The following is a 17,805-nucleotide window of genomic DNA, read 5'->3' on the forward strand; positions in this document are numbered from 1 at the left end:
CTTTAATAGGCTTTTCGTTATTTCCTCATGAGGAAGTCTGAACAACAAAATACCAAAGGGATCATAAATATCTGTAGCATGTCTACCAGGGCTAACAGCATCCTTGGGCAAAACAGCATGGAGGTGGGGTGACAAAGATTAACTCTACCTCTCAGCTCCACAGTGTCAATTCAAGTCCTTCTTTGTAGTGCCTGTTTGTCAAGCATTTCATCCAGTATCATCCTACGTGCTAACAGTGGGATCAATGACAAAGAACAATCTCCCTCATGTTTGGTGTCTATCAACACAAAGTCTTTCCCCTCCAATTGTATTTCTTGCCATATTAAAGATCAGTCCTTCTCGATAAATCTGTGGTTGGATTCCATTCCAGGGAATGAGGTAAAGTGATCAAGTCTGATTTTTTTTAAAAAACACCCAGGAAGCAGCTTACCGAAGATCGGCATCCCAAATTGACAATGAAATCAGTGGCTTGTGCTAACTAAGATCTCGCATTCATCTTACTAACTTGGAAATGTGGAATAAAATCTTCCATGTCTAAAAATAATTCTAGGACATGCAAAACCTCCCCAAATTTGAAAAAAAAACCACAATGACTAAAAAAACAAAACCACTGAATGATCAATTTGAATTCTTACGTCGCATATTTGACATGGTTTCGTTTAGTCAGGTTAATTTCTATTCACTTTAGTGGGTCTACAGCTTCATTTTCAAATCACTTTGAAAAGGTTAAGAGAAGTAGCTAAATGAGTTCTGCAACTGAATAGAACTTTACTTGTCCAATTAAAAAAACCCCACCCAGACAGAAGATCTTTTCATTATGTACATGTAGAAAGATGCAATTTAATTTTCCGAGTCAAAGCCTAAAGCTTAGATTCCCAAAACCGACGTATGAATTAGCTAGCCAACTTCATATGCAGCAATAACCTGATTTAAATTTGTAAAGGGGAGGAAAGATTATGGAGGGAAAAAGCAAATCAAAAAATAAAACCACGCTCTGATGAAGAGCCTCCTAATCGCATAAAACGGAACAGAGCATGCTCGATCAAAGAGTCTTCCACTGAAAAAGGTGCAGTTACCTGACCAATTGGTTGTAGATATACAGCTGGAATTTAGGATGGAGGTTGGGAAAACAGACACTGAGAGAGGCCCAGTGGTGAGACGTAAAGACAGAGAAGAAGTAGTGAACAGGAGAGCAGTGTCTACAAAATAAGGAGGAAGAGTTTCAAGCCAAGATAGTAAGAAGCAAGGAGAAAAGTGAGAGTGGGAGAGCATCTAGCACAGAATCTTAAAAGGATCACAAAAATTATCATCTGCCCATAAATACAAGTCTCCAAAGGCAGCACAACGTAACTGGGAGTTAGCAATGGACTGCCATTCACTGCCACTTCCTGTTCTGGCGAACTTTTCTTCTCTTGCTTTAGCTGGTGAGCAGTTTTAATTGTGCTAAGCGGTGTGCATTCATGTACAATTTCATCCCTCCATTTCGGTTCTGAATTTTAAAACCTTTGCTGTTCTAGCAAAGCAACAGTTTGAGCAGCCTTTGAGCAACAGTTCCAAACGATGTTCTAGATTCACTCGTATCAATGAGTACTCTAGTCAACTGTCTTAATTTAAACAAATTAAACTTCTAAAAAAGGAAACGTGCCGCAGCTCCCAAGACACACCACTGCTGACCTCAATAAAAAGAAAGGAAGTGAACCAGAAACCACTTGAATTACGTGGTCTATCAGGATGCTTGACACTGCCCATTTAGAGCTCAATTAAGTTGCCATTGTATTTGTAAATGCTGGATTTTATAGTATTTTAGCTTATTTATTGCTGTTTTAACTGTGTATTGTTTCATATTGTTGTATAGCTGCCCTGAGCCCTTTAGGGATGGGCGGGGCAGAAATGCAAAAATAAATAAATAAACGAATGAAAATAAAATTGCAATTACGGTCTTAGCAAGTCTAGCAAGGTTGTGTCATCATTGATTACTGTTGCAGTGAATGGTCACTGTGGCTCTCTGGCTTTGCACTGAAAATTTACAAACCGTACTACTTGCACTTCACTGCCTTCTGACTACACTATTTACCATTGTTTTGCTTATACTCGTATCTCTCCGCCAACTGAAGTCACACTTCCTGCATCTAACAACATAGTCTCTTGTTTAGGAAAACTTGTGCAATAATAAATCTGTTAAGTCTTCAAGATGGCATTCTGGTTTTGCTTCAACAGCCTAACAAGGCAAACCCCTCTGGTATTAGCTGTACAACACACTGCATCACCAGGCTAAAAGCTGCAAAAATGATTTAGAAACAAGCATGAACTATTTGTTGGCACGTGATATCCAGAATTCCTGAACCACCATTTTGCACATTAGCGTTTTTTACTCTTTTGGTTTGCACTCTAATTCGTTTCGTTTCCAAGTACTGCTCTGCAAGAGCCACGGCTCTTCATATTAAATGTTCACATACCAAGCTGTTAGAAATGGGCTGGCTGAGAAAATTACCCATGCCACTCACAAGCACCGTTGCTAAAAGTAAAGCAATACAGATCAACATTTCTATTCTTAGGAGATTCCATATTGGGAGACTGAATATGCCAGGATCACAAGGGGTTAATTCTTTGACAGAGCATGCTCCTGTTCACATGCAAATGCTTCTCTGGAAGATAAAACATTATTTATGGCAAACCTAAAACGTTCTACTGAGCGTCCTCGGAAGCACGGTATGTGACAGTTATTCTCTAATGCGTCTATCTTTTTTGGCACTTTGCAAAAAACTGCCTAACACAGCTTCATTGACAGTACTGCAAAAGCTAGACCAGGAGTCTGCAAGCTGTGGCATCTTCGGAGAGCCACAGGTTGCAGACCCCTGAGCTAGACAGAGCAGTCTCAAGGTATTTTGCCACTTGAAACCACACCAACTGTTCTCTCTTGTGCTGCTATCATCAGCCAAGTCTATGTTGACCCAGCCACATAGGTCTATTGAGACATAAATCTAGAGTCTAAATTGAGGCCTGCAATGTGGTTTCCACCAACAACTTTTCCGGTGTCTGGAAATTGTTTCGAGACAGTAGGCAGGGCTGAGTGGGGTTTTCGTTCATCTGGGCTTCTGATTGGTTGTGCGGATTTTTTAAAAGTTGTTTGGGTAGCAGCTGCAATCACAAAACAAAGATCCTAACTGCTTGACTGAAGGTAAGTTGTGTACAGGTGAGACAATAGTTTTAAACAATATGCTCATTTTAAAAGGTGCCCAGTTGAACAGTACTTCTACCTGAAACCTTGAATACTTGCTATTAGTGCAGTGCCCTCCAGAGACAAGGGAACATCACACTTAAAGTTCTTGGGGTCTTGAGATCACAAGCCCAGTCACTTTTTCCCCTTAAGCCTTGTTTATCAACACAGACCCCTCAAGGTTTGGTTCATTTCACCCACCTCAGGGTCACAATGTGTTACGAAGGGCTACTCATCTCCTATTTTTGCCTCCTTCTACCAGCCTTTCTCCTTCCTCCCCTTTTATGGCCCTGGCTTCATAGCTTGAGTTAAGTTCGACCCTCTTCTCCTCTGTTCCTTGTCTTGCCTCAAAACACTGGGCTCAGAGAGCCATTGCTCTTACCCCCAGGTTTGTTCTCTGCTACCACATCCTTTCAGGTTCCCTGGGCAAAACTGCAAAGGCTGCCCTTGATCCCAATCTGTTCCACCCATGTGAGTCTTCCTGCTGGGTCCAAGGGCTTGCCCTGCCCTGCCCAGCCCAGCCCTTTGTTTCTGAGTAGCCTGCCACAATTAGTATTATGCATGACCTTACTCCCTGACATTGGGTGGGTGGCTCTGCCATTTGGGGCAGCCATTTTTTTTTGAGTCCACTACCCCATCTCACAATTCCAAGGGTGGCTGCCAGTGTACTGTCAAAGGCTTTCACAGCTAGATTTAATTGGCTGTTGTGGGGTTTCCAGGCTGTGTGGCCATGGTCTGGTGGTTCCTGCTCCTAACCTTTTGCCCGCACCTATAGCTGGCATCTTCAGAAAACTGTAATGGTGAGGAGCAAAAGCTACCAGACCACAGCCACACAGCCCACAACTACCAGGTGTCTGGCAGCTTATAAAGGTTGGGGTCCTTTGTTGTGAACTGATAACTGACATGAATTCCTATGTCATTTATGACAATGTTGTATGTGCAACCTTTCAGAGACTTCATGGAGTATGACTTTTCTGCTACACCTACCTACTGCAATCCCCTAAGCACCGCACTATTCTGCTTCTGAAGGAGTCAACAGACCTTCAAGAACTGCATAGGGTGCTCAGTAGGGGGAAGGGGGAAAGCTCCAGAAATTGATGCCCCTTAATGCAAACAGAAACGCAATTCCATCAGAGTAAATGTGCAGATGAACAGATGGCAATATCTTAATAAAGATTTCTATTTACACAGTAAATGCCTGTCAACATGCTGTAATCTGAATCATATAATTTTGTGCAAAATTCAAAAAGGATGGAACTGTGCCTTCATAATCCTAGAAAAGTCTATAGAAGTAACTGTTTTTCATGGAAAACAGGAACTATATTTCTTTTCTCCTACTCTATGACTGATCCAAAGGGCCCCTATGTACACATTAAGGGGGGGATGAGCCACCCCATTTTTAGTGTGTTATTGTCTGCCTCTCCGGACACTTCCCCAGTTTTCAAGAATAGTTCTTTTGAATGGCTGGTGGAGTACTGAAAAGTTCCAACATATGTGTGGGAAATCCTGGTGCATATTCCTTTAGTTCTTGCCTGTAATTTTAACAGAACGCACCAACAAGTTTCCCTTGACAACAAGATTCTATAGCTGTCTGCTACAATTACTGCCTGCTCTCTAGTATGAAAACAGTACTGCAAATCTTGGTCAATTTAGAGATGTCTATTATACAGGACAGGAAAAAAATATTACTCAGTTAAATTAATGGATAGTCTGCAGGGCTCAATTCATGAATTGTGAATCAATCCCCCACCTCATGAGAAGAATCAATCTTTCTTTTCAAGGTTACAGCTCTCATTTTGTCTGAGGACAACAAAATCCAGTATAAAAGACCACCTCCTGTCAGATGTACAGAAATACCAGAAACATTATTATATACATAAGTTCTTCCTTTAAGATTAACAGGCAGGCCTAGTTGAAAAGGAAGCTTTGCATAATCAACTGATACCACTGAGGCCGCTGGAGAAGACAGTTATCTTGAAATGTCACTGCAACTGTAGAAGCAAAAGCAAATTCTGAAGAAAAGAATCTCAAGCAGTAAAAATAGTTACTTCTCATCCATCCGGCTGCGCATTTTCTTTAATTTCTGCATAATGCTGCTGGTCTCACTGCTAGAGACAGAAGAAGGGCTACAGGACTCCGCATCTGTTGGCAGCGGACTGGAAGAATGAGTTTGTTTTGCATCATCCTCACTGCGATGCTCCTATGCAAAAAGTCAAGTAACAGCAACAATCAGAGGCTGGTTCACAGCGGCAACAATTACTCACATGGAAGACTGTAACTGTGTAAATATGGAACAGGGAGATTTAAATTATTCTATGAAAAACTACGGTTTCACAGAGGTAAAGGACAAGAGCTGGAAAATACACAGAAATGTTTAATAAGTGTGCCATCTTGTAATGTTCCACACACCAACTATTCCCATATAATCAATACCTTTATTAAATAAGAGTAACAAATCTAAGCTTATAAACGCTATTTATAGTTACGGCAACAAAAAACAGAGTTCTTATCTTTTTACAAGTCACCGTCATATAGAGTTAATCTTTCTGAAAACGATAAGAGTTTCCAAGTTCATTTATTATTTTTTTAAAAGAGCCCTTCTCTCTGTTTCAGGAAATCTCTTTTTTTTCAGTTTGAGAACTTTAGTAGCATAATTAACATTAACAGGAAACTTCTCAGAGGCAGGATTGCTGCTGTTGCACCTTACCAGCTTATTTTCCCCGGCCGATTTCAGTTTTTCTTGCAGTTTCATAGTAGTCTGGCGTATTCGCTCTATCTCTTCCTGCTGCTTCAGGATCAGCTGCCTCTCCTTCCGGGCAGCCTTATTAGCCTCCTGAAGACGCTTAATTTCTGCCTGCACAAGGAAGTACAACAGAACAAACAAATAAACAAATAGGAGTGGTGATGTTGCCATCTTCACTTCTAGCTCATTTCCACCTTCTCGTTCTTGTTCTTCATTCTCCTGCTCATCAGGTTGTTTTCTATCTTCTGCTTCTTTAATTCGCCTCTATCCTCCTTATTTTCTGGTATTCACTATTCATTATTTTTTGGTATTTCACAAAAGCACTTGCTATCAAGCAGTGGTGGAGCTACAAGAGGACAGGGGGTGCATCATGCACCGGGGGCAGAAAATCGCCCCAGGCCCCTTCCCCCATCCCCTTTCCAACATTTACTTTAGTTCCTTTCCTTTTCCTAGAACTTTTTCAGACTGAAAAAAGGCCTGTTCACAGTATGCTAAAAACAGCCTCAGGAACTACAGTTCCCAGGAGACCATGGGGCTCACAAGGTCTCCTGGGAAGTATAGTTCCCATCAGGCCATTTTTAAGCCTGAACTGTGAATAGGCCTTTTTTTCAGCCTGAAAAAGTTCTAGGAAAAGGAAAGGAACTAAGGTAAGTGAGGGGAGGGGGGATATAGACTGCGCTCCAGGCACAGTTTGGCCCAGCTACACCTCTGCTATCAAGTGAGGATGATTTTCTTGCTGGCAGGAGCCTTTTAAGCCAAAGGAATCTGCTGTGTTGTACTTTGAGAGATTTACAACATTAGGCTGTTAGCTGATCTACAATTTCCTTTTCAGCAGTGGTTCTTCTGTGCCTCAAAGCAACTTCTCTCAATGCTACACCTGTTTTTGAGGATGCAGGAATCAAGGTCTCTTCAGATCAAATGTTCTTCAGATTACAATTACTTATGCCAGTGAGAATCAGACCTAACCAGCTGTACCTGGATCAGGGCCACACTCTGTCTTTCTCCTAGAACAGGTCTCCTTCAGTCCAAATGAGAGCCCAACTGGAAATCCACATTTGGACTTTATCCCTCTACTAGCCTTTTTGGGAAGTCCGAAAATTCATCAAGAATCTGCTCCCCTACAAATCTGCTACTGGAGAAGCCAGGCCATGCCTTCTTCTGATCTCAGTTCACAGTGCATCCCCTGCCCTTGACTCTTTATGCTGTAAACAGAGAACAGACTTTAGAGGCTTATAACAGCCTGGAATGGGGAAGCGTACACCCCATCCACAATTCCAACTCCCTCTGCTGGTCTCATTCTTTACTGGAAAATTACTCTCTCAAGTTCTGTACCACTTAGCATTAGAACTGTACAATAGGGTAGCTGAGCAGGATTCATCTTATTCCTGGAGATCACCAACTGAGACATGGAGTAAGCAAGATTTATTTCTTTTAGTCCTTCTCCCTCCACAACTAGTAAAAATGATATAACAATGTATGTGAACAGTATACAGGTTATATCCAAAACCTGGATATAATCTAGTAGCGTCTGATATGTCTTTGAACAGTATTCATAGTCCATATAAAAATATAAACTATAACTATTTAAGAAGCCCCTACCTTTCAGAAGACCTCCAAGTGTCTTGCTTTGGGACTGCTTAGAACTAAGACTAATTACTCCTTGCAAGTCTGGAAATATTGAAATTGATGCTTCATAAGAACATAAGAAGAACATCAGAAAGAGCCTGTTGGATCAGACCAGAGTCCATCTAGTCCAGCACTCTGCTACTTGCAGTGGCCCACCAGATGCCTTTGGGAGCTCACATGCAGGATGTGAAAACAATGGCCTTCTACTGCTGCTGTTCCCCAGCACCTGCTAAGGCATTTGCAATCTCAGATCAAGGAGGATCAAGATTGGTAGCCAGAGATCGACTTCAATGCATAGATTGGCTTCAGGACTTTTGACCCTGATTTGGGGCCTTTCAGTTAGCTAATTTCATACCTGGTGACATGAGGGTACCTGCAGTGTAAAATTATGCTGTGTGGCTGAATAAATGTGCTGCTGGTGCTTCTGAAGCAAACCCCTCAGCATCTAATGGAACTTCTTCAAGAACCACAAGCTGTTTAATGCTCCTAATATGTCACACATTGATATTATACAGCACAGAATTAGCTTTGCCTCCCGACCACACTGGCTCAAACTTCAACAACTGGAAACACTGTTGTAGCTCTACAGAAGCTAGGTTTCAAACAGAATTGCCAGGTGTCCTACTTTGGAGGAAGATTTTCTGCCCCAAGATGGCCATTCCTGGTGCCACTGGCACTGGGAAGTGGGAGAAAAATGGGGGGAATTGCCAGCAATGTGGTATCACTTCCAGTAATACTTCAGCAATTGGCCAAAACACTATGGTCTAATGCTAGAGCATCACCAGCAACTCAGTATGTCACTGGCAAAAAGGGGACTCTCACTGGTGCCAACCGAGTGTTGGCAATCCTGCCTTCAAAGCAACAACTACCTTTTCCTGCTGCAGCTTCAGAATCAGGCCACGCTGCTTCTTCCGAATAGGCGGCATCTTGTCATCCTCTCCTTTGTCTCTCAAGCGTCTGTGAAAAATCAAGAGAACTGCATTACATTTTTGACAGATTAACTTGCACCAATTTTGTATTTTTACATTTCTTTCTCAAGAATAAAACAGTACCATAGCTTTCTCTCTCTCTTTAATAAGACTTGAAGTTCTCAATGATGTACAGAAGCCACGCTGTCAGTTATTTTATCACACATATCCTCTTCCCATGATTAAACTTCCACATGGCACATAATATTTTTATTTTGAACATAAGAGTTTTAAAAAACACAGGCTGAACCCTCAGTTCTAAGGAGGCACACATAGCTGTACAAGCTCACAAAACTCCATGCAACATTGCAGTGTGCTGTGATAGCCACTGCAAGAAAGGTGTTGGAGGTCCAACCAGCAATTTCTTTTGTCTGTAGTAGCCCGATTCTTGCAGATTACTGTCAAAGGTGAAAGAGGTGGATTTGCAGAGTTCCAAACTAAGCTGGTTGGCCCTTGAGAGAATGTAACCCTGCATTTAGTAAGCAAATCATAGGTTGATATAATTGTGCTTTCTCTTGCCCTCCCCATTGTTCCAAAAAGACTCTCCCTTAAGAGTTAGATGGACTTTTTTCAAAATGCCCACAACACCAATAATCTGAAATGCAAAGAGGAATTCCTGTATTCTTTTTCTAACAAGTGGGAAACTGGGACAAAACTTCGATTTGTGCTTCAGTTAAATTCATGAGGTTCCTGCGGATCCCTTAAATGTTGCTTCTAGGCCAGAGCTTGTCACCAGATGACCAAATCTACTCCAGAACATCACTTCTCATAAACTGCATGGAACACTTCTTCTTTGGTTGCTTGTTCATGGTGCTACATTAACAAGGGGAGTTTGTAATCAACATGTAGCAGAGTTGAAGAACAACAAAAGATGGCATCATATAAATCTCTAGGATGGAGTGCAAACTTGAATTACAAACTATTAGCACATATCTAATAATGATGGGTAGTAGCTTCAGCACTTCTGAACTCATTTTGGCCATGCCAGCAGGAACTGATGGGGACTGTAGTCCATGAACATCTGAAGCGCCAGAGTTGGACACCCCTGTTCTAGACTATCATGAAAGAAGTACCAAAGGAGGAGTGTTTTTTGCAGTTATAGGAAATGATGTTCTGAGGCAGGGCTGGTCACCTGATAACTCATGAGGGAGCTCTGATCCAGAGCTAAGAGCCTGAGCATAGTGCATGGATAAGCTGTCTTACACATATGTTGCACAAAATTGCAAGCAAAAGAAGAAAGAAAGAGTGACTGACAGACAGGAGGGTTGGGGAGGGAGGAATGGAAAAGAACATGGAAAGGAAAGGATTTTCTCTGCCCCATAAGTCTCCCATGTCTGGTTTCCAGGATCCCCATACTTTTTCTGGTGCTCCAGCCAGGCTAGCTCAGCCTTGGTCTTCTCTTTCAGTGCTTTCTCCCGCAATCGGAGCAGCGAGGACTGATGAGCTGCCCGCATTTCTTCTTCCTTCATGTACTGCCGCACCATTTCCATGGTGAATTTGGAAAAACTGTCTTGGCCTCCTGAGAAGGGCAGGCTTAGCTCCTGAAACAAGACCACAGTTCCAACTCTCAGTTTCCACAGAAAACCAGAAATTTCTCCTGCCCCCATTAACTAGAGCAAAGGAAAATGCCCTGGATTAACTTAGAGTAGTTGGACCGGCATGCCCTCTTTCTTCGATAAAATATATGCCCAACACTGTAGAATGAGAAGCTAGCAAAAGCTCATCTGAGGAATTAGTGAACATGTGTTTGTTGGCTTGTCTCCCTGTCCCCCCACCCCACGGTTCTCTTTTAGGAAACCACTGAAGCTGCAGAGCACCTTATAATGGCATAGTGGTTAATGGCAATAGCGTAGTGGTTAAGACCAGGTGCACTCTAATCTGGAGAACCGGGTTTGATTCCCCACTCTACCACTTGAGCTGTGGAGGCTTATCTGGGGAATTTAGATTAGCCTGTGCAGTCCAACACATGCCAGCTGGGTGACCTTGGGTTAGTCACAGCTCTACGGAGTTCTCTCAGCCCCAACCATTCCACAGGGTATTTGGTTGTGGGGGGAAGGGAAAGGAGATTGTAAGATCCTTTGAGTCTCCTACAGGACAGGAAGGGGGGTATAAATCCAAACTCTTCTCCTTCTACTACTAGCATGCAACTAGTTAATTTCCTATGATACATGAATATCCTTCACCCACAGAAACAAGGCTCTCGGGGTCCTGCAGTCACCTTGCCAGTAACACTGAGGAAGAAGAGGAGGGAGTTCAGGGGCAGCACAGGCCTGGAAAAGTTTCAGCTCAATCCCTTTAGACTTGAGGCCTCACAACTTTCTATTCAACAAAGGGGTTTTATTTGTGGAATGAAATTACATTCCTGCTTTCTCTGAAAAACATGTTGCCATTGCTAGGGAGCTAAAGCGAAATAAATATTGTTGTTTTGAAGATTCCAAGGGAAGGGGTGGGGGGGGGGGGAATAAGCCTTAGATTCAGTTCAATTCTTTCCTCCTCACACAATTTCATTTTTTATGATGAAACTGTCTGTTTTAGTAGTGACCAATGGGCCTTATGCAATTTTTGCAGGCCTGACAGCGTTTTCCTAGTTTGGAGCCTGCCTGCGAATAACTGGCCATCCTAAACTTCCTGGAAGACTCCCAAATATGTCAGGATATAAAATACTGAGAACTTGCTTTGACAGGGGACAAGGCTGGCTTTCCAGGAGCAGCTTCCTCATCAGAATAATCGTGGTGACCTCTTTTCTTCAAGTTGATCCGGCGGTGACTCTCGGAAGGTAGCAAGGACCGGAAGGACTTCTCTTCAATCTCATCTTCTGTCATGGACTCGTCAAATTTCAGGGAATATTCTGTAGCAACAGAAGTTGAATCTGAAGAGGAAGCCAGAAAGATTTATTCTCAAGGGAAAGCCTTCGTGATAGAAAAGGTCCACCAAGTAGATTTTGTCTCCAGCTTCACAAGTGAGTTATGCGTATCTGTGGTCCATAACTCAGTGGTTCAGACCATAAATGTGGAAGTGTGAATCATGGCACAGTGTGACAGTAAACTAGCTGACCTGAGCATGGGTGACATGAGCCACACAACAGGGTCACTCATGGATAAGGTGTGATATCTCCCAAGTAGGAGGGACTGCCCAGATATGTAGAAAACTATAACTTTGTAAATTAAAGGATAATGAGGAAAAAAACAGTCTCGTGAGAACAAAATATGCTTTAGAAGGGATGGAACATTCAGGCCAATGACCATTAGTTTAAAAAAAAAAGAAATGGGGGAGGAGAAATCAGTCTGCTTAACCCCCCTGAGCACCTTATTGAATTCTGGAAGGCGGACTTTTGAGGAATAGGGTTTTCAAATTGTTTCCCTCCCACAGGTTCCCATCTTGTTGGATTTTACCTCCAACTATTGGCTATTAATTTCCAGACAAAAACCTGACTTGGTCTTCCCTTTCAGAAAATAGCAGGGACACCACAAAGAGGCACAGGGAAGCTACAAACCCTACACCGCGTCCCTCAAGTCAGCTTACAGGTTGACCCTTTATGTATTTACTCAGATATAAACCCTGATGAGTTCAGGGTGTTTTACTTCAAATAAGAAAACAAAGGACTCTGATGCAGCTTGACAATTCCAGTCCTCTTACGTCTGGCATACCCTCCTGTCTAGTCATGTCAGTAGGTTCAAGAGTGCTTACAGTCTACACAGGTTGGTGCTGTTAGAAGAAGCTGTGTGTCAGGAAATCCCCCACTTCAAGCCTTACCTTCTCATTTGAAGTCCAGCCACAATTACCTCAGCCACTGCCTTCCATTATATTAGGGATCATTGTAGGCTAATCTATCCTGCACACCTGCTGTGAGACTCAGTGACGCAAGCAAAGTAGTAAGCCCATTGTGTTCTGCCTGCATGCCTCCCTTACACACCCAGAAACAAAAAAAAAATCAAAGCATCACCTCGAACCACATGATTGCTTACAAGAGACCTGAGCTTTTTCAAGATCAATGAACAGCATACAGAGTAAGAGATGTTCACAGCCAATCAACTTCCCAGAGTTTTCATCCCCATATTAGTGGACTTCAACTGCACAGACAACTTGGATGGCTTCATTCTTTGCTCACAACTAACTAGCAAAATGCCTATCTCTGTGGTGGCGAACCTATGGCCCTCCAGATGTTCATGAACTACAATTCCCATCAGCCCCTGCTAGCATGGCCAATTGGCCATGCTGGCAGGGGCTGATGGGAATTGTAGTTCATGAACATCTGGAGGGCCATAGGTTCGCCACCACTGGTCTATCTCCATTATGGAGAAGGATATGACCTCCAAGAAGAAGGCTGCACAACACACCTGTGCCCCTGCAGTAGACACGCGAGAAACTCACAGGTACGGTTGAAAAGATGGTTTCATCTCTGTACTGAAACACTTTTTCCTTACATATGAGAGAAAAATAAAAGGCGTGTAGCAAGACATACCATAAGGGTAAATCTCATTCAAGACTCGAAGTTGTTTTGGGGGGTGGGTTGAGAAGCTGGTTTTGCCCATTCTCTTCAACAGCATTACCTATTGAAACTCATTCTTCCGTGGCATAAAACTTAATTGAAGTTACTGAGTACTCAACCGCCACTTAACTACACCATCCTATCCTGAGCAAGACAAACAGAAGGAACCTAAGACACAGCTTTATCATACTGGTGGTAAATTATAAAACATCCATGAGTTTCTTTTAAAAAACAAACTCTACCGAGTTGTAGAGACTGAATTATTGTTTTAAAGAAGGGACAGTAATATTCAGAACAATGAAAGTGAGAACCAGCAGCCAGCAGCTCATAACCAAAGTCCAGTGAGGCAACCAAGTGACAGAGTGTCAAAAATCAGACTGCAATTTCCCAAGCAGCTCAAGAGCTGCCAAAATGTCATCAGAATTACTTGAATGTTGTCAGGCGGGACACCTGACATCCAACAGGGTCCTCGTTTCTGTCATGCTAATGGTGTTTCCCTACTTTCGGTTTCCTGCTGTCTTTGTGCTTTGCAACCTGTAGCAACGTAGATTGCGCCCAAGCGCCAGTTGGACCAGCAGGTTGGACTGATAGCCCTTCGTTTGGCCTTGAGAACTAACAGCTCTCATATTCCTGCTCTGTGTTGCTTCTGCTTTGATATCTCTGGGAGATGAAGGGAAGGGGGGCACATTGGTGGGCATAAAGGCTGCTTGGGAAGTCAATCTTTAGAACTGGCTTCTTCTGAGGCCACGCTGTCGTCTGTCAATAAAGGTACTACAAAGTCAATTGATTGAAATAACTGAGTCCGATGTTGGTAACAGATCCAGGGCTTGACACACGTGGAGGCTGACATGAAGCAGCCAGAGGAAAAGTTTCATCCCTTGTTATACATTTTCTGCATGACCCAGTCACAACCATTGTGGAGTGACGCACACAAATCGTCAGTTGGCAGTGCTCATCTGAGGACTCACCTCTCTCATCTGGGATAGATGGAATGCTATTACTCTGCAGGGAACCATTCTCAGCTGTCTGACACTGTTCTTCAATGGAACTGTTCGATTTTTCACGACGGGGGACTTTTTTGGCCTCCTTGGAAAATGGAACAGATGGGCTTTCCTGGCAACTGCTGCTGCTGCTTCATACAAAGATATAACAGGAGGACACAGATGAATGACTAGGATTGTACAGACAAGACTAAAGAAAGCCTTAGAATGACGGTCAAAGAATACACATCTATTTTTATCCAAAGAAGGTGATGTTTGCCTTCTCCTTTCAACGCCTCCAATAAAAACTGCAGTTCATTTGAAATTCTGAGTGTCTGTCAGATTGGCACAAATGTAACGTAGCTTGACTAATGTAACATCTAATATGTGTTAGACAAACTGAATGGGGAAGGTCAACATAAGCTGTGACTTGGCAGCTACATAGTGTGTGGCCTGCCAGATGCTTGGCAACCCGCAAGTGATGGCAAATGGCTGACGAAAGAATTGCACTGAGCCCTTGGTGGTGCACTATACAAGATGTGGGCTGCATTCCAAAATCATACAAAAACCAATGACATCCACAGCTGCCTGAAATTTTTTCTGAGTACAGCTCCACTGCTACAAAGGACTAAAGTAATAGTAGCAGCTACACATTCACAGGGGTCAATGAAAGGTTAGTGGAGAATAATCTGCCAGTCTTTCTGGAATACTCTGTGACTTGTTCATTTTGTCAATTAGCGATGGAACTTTATTTTGCTACCTCTATTCAGTTGTTCGAATAACCTCCCTCAAACAGATGTGTCAGTGTATAACTTGTCCCATGCATTCATAGTGAGGACGTATCAAAGCATACGCTCCCCTGAAATCTATCTTGTTGCCTTAAACCAGGGATATCCAACTCTGGCACTTCAGATGTTCATGGACTCACTTATCTCCCATTAAGCTCCTGCTGGAACAGCCAAATTTCACCCTGCCAGCAAAGGTCTGATCCACGGGAATTGTAGTCCATGGAATTACCTGAAGCCATGAATTGGACACTCTGCCTTAAGTAATCCTTTACTCCTCTGAAACTCTGACCAGTTTCCAGCTTCTTTCATGTTTTGTCTTGTTGATTTATTTGTTTTTCCAAGGTCCATACTCCTTGTTTTCCTTGGGTGGTAAAAAGGTTTGTGCTTTTTAAAGGATGCCTTCTTGCCTTTTTATGCTGTCCGAGACGTTGTTATACCTTGTCTCACAGAAAGAAAGAACCTCAAGGCGGAATCCTTCCTTTCTGCTCAGCAAAGAAATCCACTAGTGCAGTGGTTCTCAACTTTCCTAATGCTGCGACCCTTTACCACAGTTCCTCATGTTGTAGTGACCCCCAACCATAAAATTATTTTTGTTGCTACTTCATAACATGTGTTTTCCAATGGTCTTAGGTGACCCCTGTGAAAGGGTCATTCAACCCCCAAAGGGGTCGTGACCCACAGGTTGAGAACCGCTGCACTAGTGCAAGGTGAATTCTATCTCTGGAAGAGCCTCCTGCATCTGGAACAGCCTCCTGCATTTTTACTCCAAAAGAATATGTCACCCTTATCTGAACAGAGTGGTAGGATAGATACCTCACCTTTCTTCTATAAGTTCGAAGTGTTATATTTCGTTAGTCTCTTAACTAGTCATAGAAAATGCCTTGAAAGTTATCCAAAGCTGGCTTGAACTTTGCAAAATGAAACATAGTTATGAAACAAAGAAAGGAGATGAGAGAGAGAGACTAGATATATTATTTCAACCAGCTAAAGAGCAGCAATTTAAGAGCTAACCTAGGGGTCCCCAACATGGTGCCCATAGATGTGCCTGCTAACACCTTTGTGGTGCCCATCAAGAGTTTTCAGAAAATGGATGGGGCTAGGTCAGGAGTCTGCAACCTGCGGCTCTCCAGATGTTCATGGACTACAATTCCCATCATCCCCTGCTCATGGACTACAATTGGACTACAATTCATGGACTACAATTGGCCGTGCTGGCAGGGGATGATGGGATTTGTAGTCCATGAACATCTGGAGAGCCGCAGGTTGCAGACCCCTGGGCTAGGTGGACGGTTCTGCCCGGCAGGACTTCTGATTGACCTTGCAGATTAAATCCTGTTAGACACTGCTTCTGCCTGAAATGTTGAAGAGCTGCTATTAAAAGTATATGTAACTTCACTCCCTCACATTACGTGGTTAGCTTGACTCCTGTGGCAGGCATTTTGTCGCTGTGCCCACTACCTTGTGTCAGAACTCCAAAGGTAACCGCAGGCTGAAAGAGGTTGGGGACCCCTGGGCTAACACAAGTTTTCTGCATCAAGTATTATCCATTTCTTCCTTTGCTGCATTTGTAACTCATCAAATCTAGTTCCTCACCTCTGATCATGTGTTTTTGATCTTGATGATTCCGAATAACTATCAAATGAATGAGAGTAATGGTGCTTGGAATCACCCGTCTCCTCTTTATTTTGTGAATAATTACTTGACTCAGCTTTTCCTATCACAAAGAAAAGCAACCATGTTTGAATGACCGTAAACACTCAAAGAAACGCTGTCTGAAGCTAGATTTGATTTTAGGTAGTGAATGAACTTGAATATTCATAAGGGCAGAAGTCACTTAAAAAAAAGTGAGGGGAGCTGAATGAGAAATATATCAAGCTGCACCTGCAGGAAACCGATATATGCTATGGAACCTCACTTACCATTCAATAAATTACAAAATCTTATAGCAGCAGCAGAGAGGATTTCTAGCTTTGTATATGCAACCTACTACACTGGCAGGAGAATGATTAATTTATAGCAGAAGTTTCCCACCAAACAGATTAGCAACATGGGATGCTATTTGGCAAGGATCAACCCAAGTTAGGAGGCTTCCCTTTCCAATGCCAGGTCCTAGGAAAGAAATATTAAGTAGTAGGGGAGAAACTGGAAATGCTGCCTCAATGGCGAGGTGACTAAAGCAAAGGCAAAGATGGTTTCCTTCCTAAGGTCCACAGCAGGAGGAGGAGCACAAGTGGTTTTGCCTGACTGGCACACATCTTCCTCAAGGTCCTAGAACCATTCCAATCCAACCTAACCAATCAAAGAGGGACAACCTATAAGCAAAGCTTAACCATTTAAAAACCCACATGCATTTTTTTTCTAGGTTTTAAGAGGAAAAAAACACCGCCCATATTTTATCCCTGGAGCTTAAATGGTCCATAAAATACCTGCTCATATCACAGTGACTTGTAACTTCTTTATGAATGTTGCATGATAGCTTCGCTCTGGTCCAACAGCATGGAAACCAAAAGTTTGCAGGGTCTGAATCCAACCGAGATTTGCACATGGGCCAGCTCTGTCATCTGGAATAAAGTTGGAGGACATGTGCATGAAATTTCACAAATGTACCCCTGCTACTCACGTACTAGCTAGCCCTTTGAAGTTCACCAATCTGGCCTTTTAAATTTCTATGCCTGAATGTATCAACAGACACTCCTCTCAGTCCAATGCCCTTTTGCCTTAAGAGACAGTTGCACAAGACGACTGGGGTGTGTGGCTTTGGTGAAACGCCAAATTCTCAGTACTGTGCAAAGTACACACATATGGCTGATGGGAATCAAAGCTTAGTCCATGAACATCTCATACCACTTGGAGTTTGCAGACCCCTGTTCTGGAAGAGTACCTCTTCAAAATGTGTGGAATATTAAATGTAACTGGACAAGTGCTTCTCTAGAATTAGTATCCTGTTTGCAGACATACCTCCACTACTAACAAGTCATGGTTCAAACATTAGTT

The 17,805-nt window shown here is 42.8% G+C and overlaps 1 protein-coding gene across 1 annotated transcript in view; it reads right to left on the reverse strand.

The window, feature by feature from the left end:
* The window catches only part of CEP350 (centrosomal protein 350), an 82,853-nt gene that overhangs the window by 22,006 nt on the left and 43,042 nt on the right, over nucleotides 1–17,805 (reverse strand). Inside the window, 8 exon segments of the mRNA XM_048497814.1 lie at nucleotides 1,077–1,199; nucleotides 5,266–5,417; nucleotides 5,925–6,071; nucleotides 8,456–8,543; nucleotides 9,911–10,095; nucleotides 11,230–11,423; nucleotides 14,012–14,175; nucleotides 16,405–16,525. Of these exon segments, the coding sequence (XP_048353771.1) occupies nucleotides 1,077–1,199; nucleotides 5,266–5,417; nucleotides 5,925–6,071; nucleotides 8,456–8,543; nucleotides 9,911–10,095; nucleotides 11,230–11,423; nucleotides 14,012–14,175; nucleotides 16,405–16,525 (1,174 nt within the window).

The sequence above is a fragment of the Sphaerodactylus townsendi genome, linkage group LG05 (genome assembly GCF_021028975.2).
Source record: "Sphaerodactylus townsendi isolate TG3544 linkage group LG05, MPM_Stown_v2.3, whole genome shotgun sequence".
Classification (NCBI taxonomy): Eukaryota; Metazoa; Chordata; class Lepidosauria; order Squamata; family Sphaerodactylidae; genus Sphaerodactylus; species Sphaerodactylus townsendi.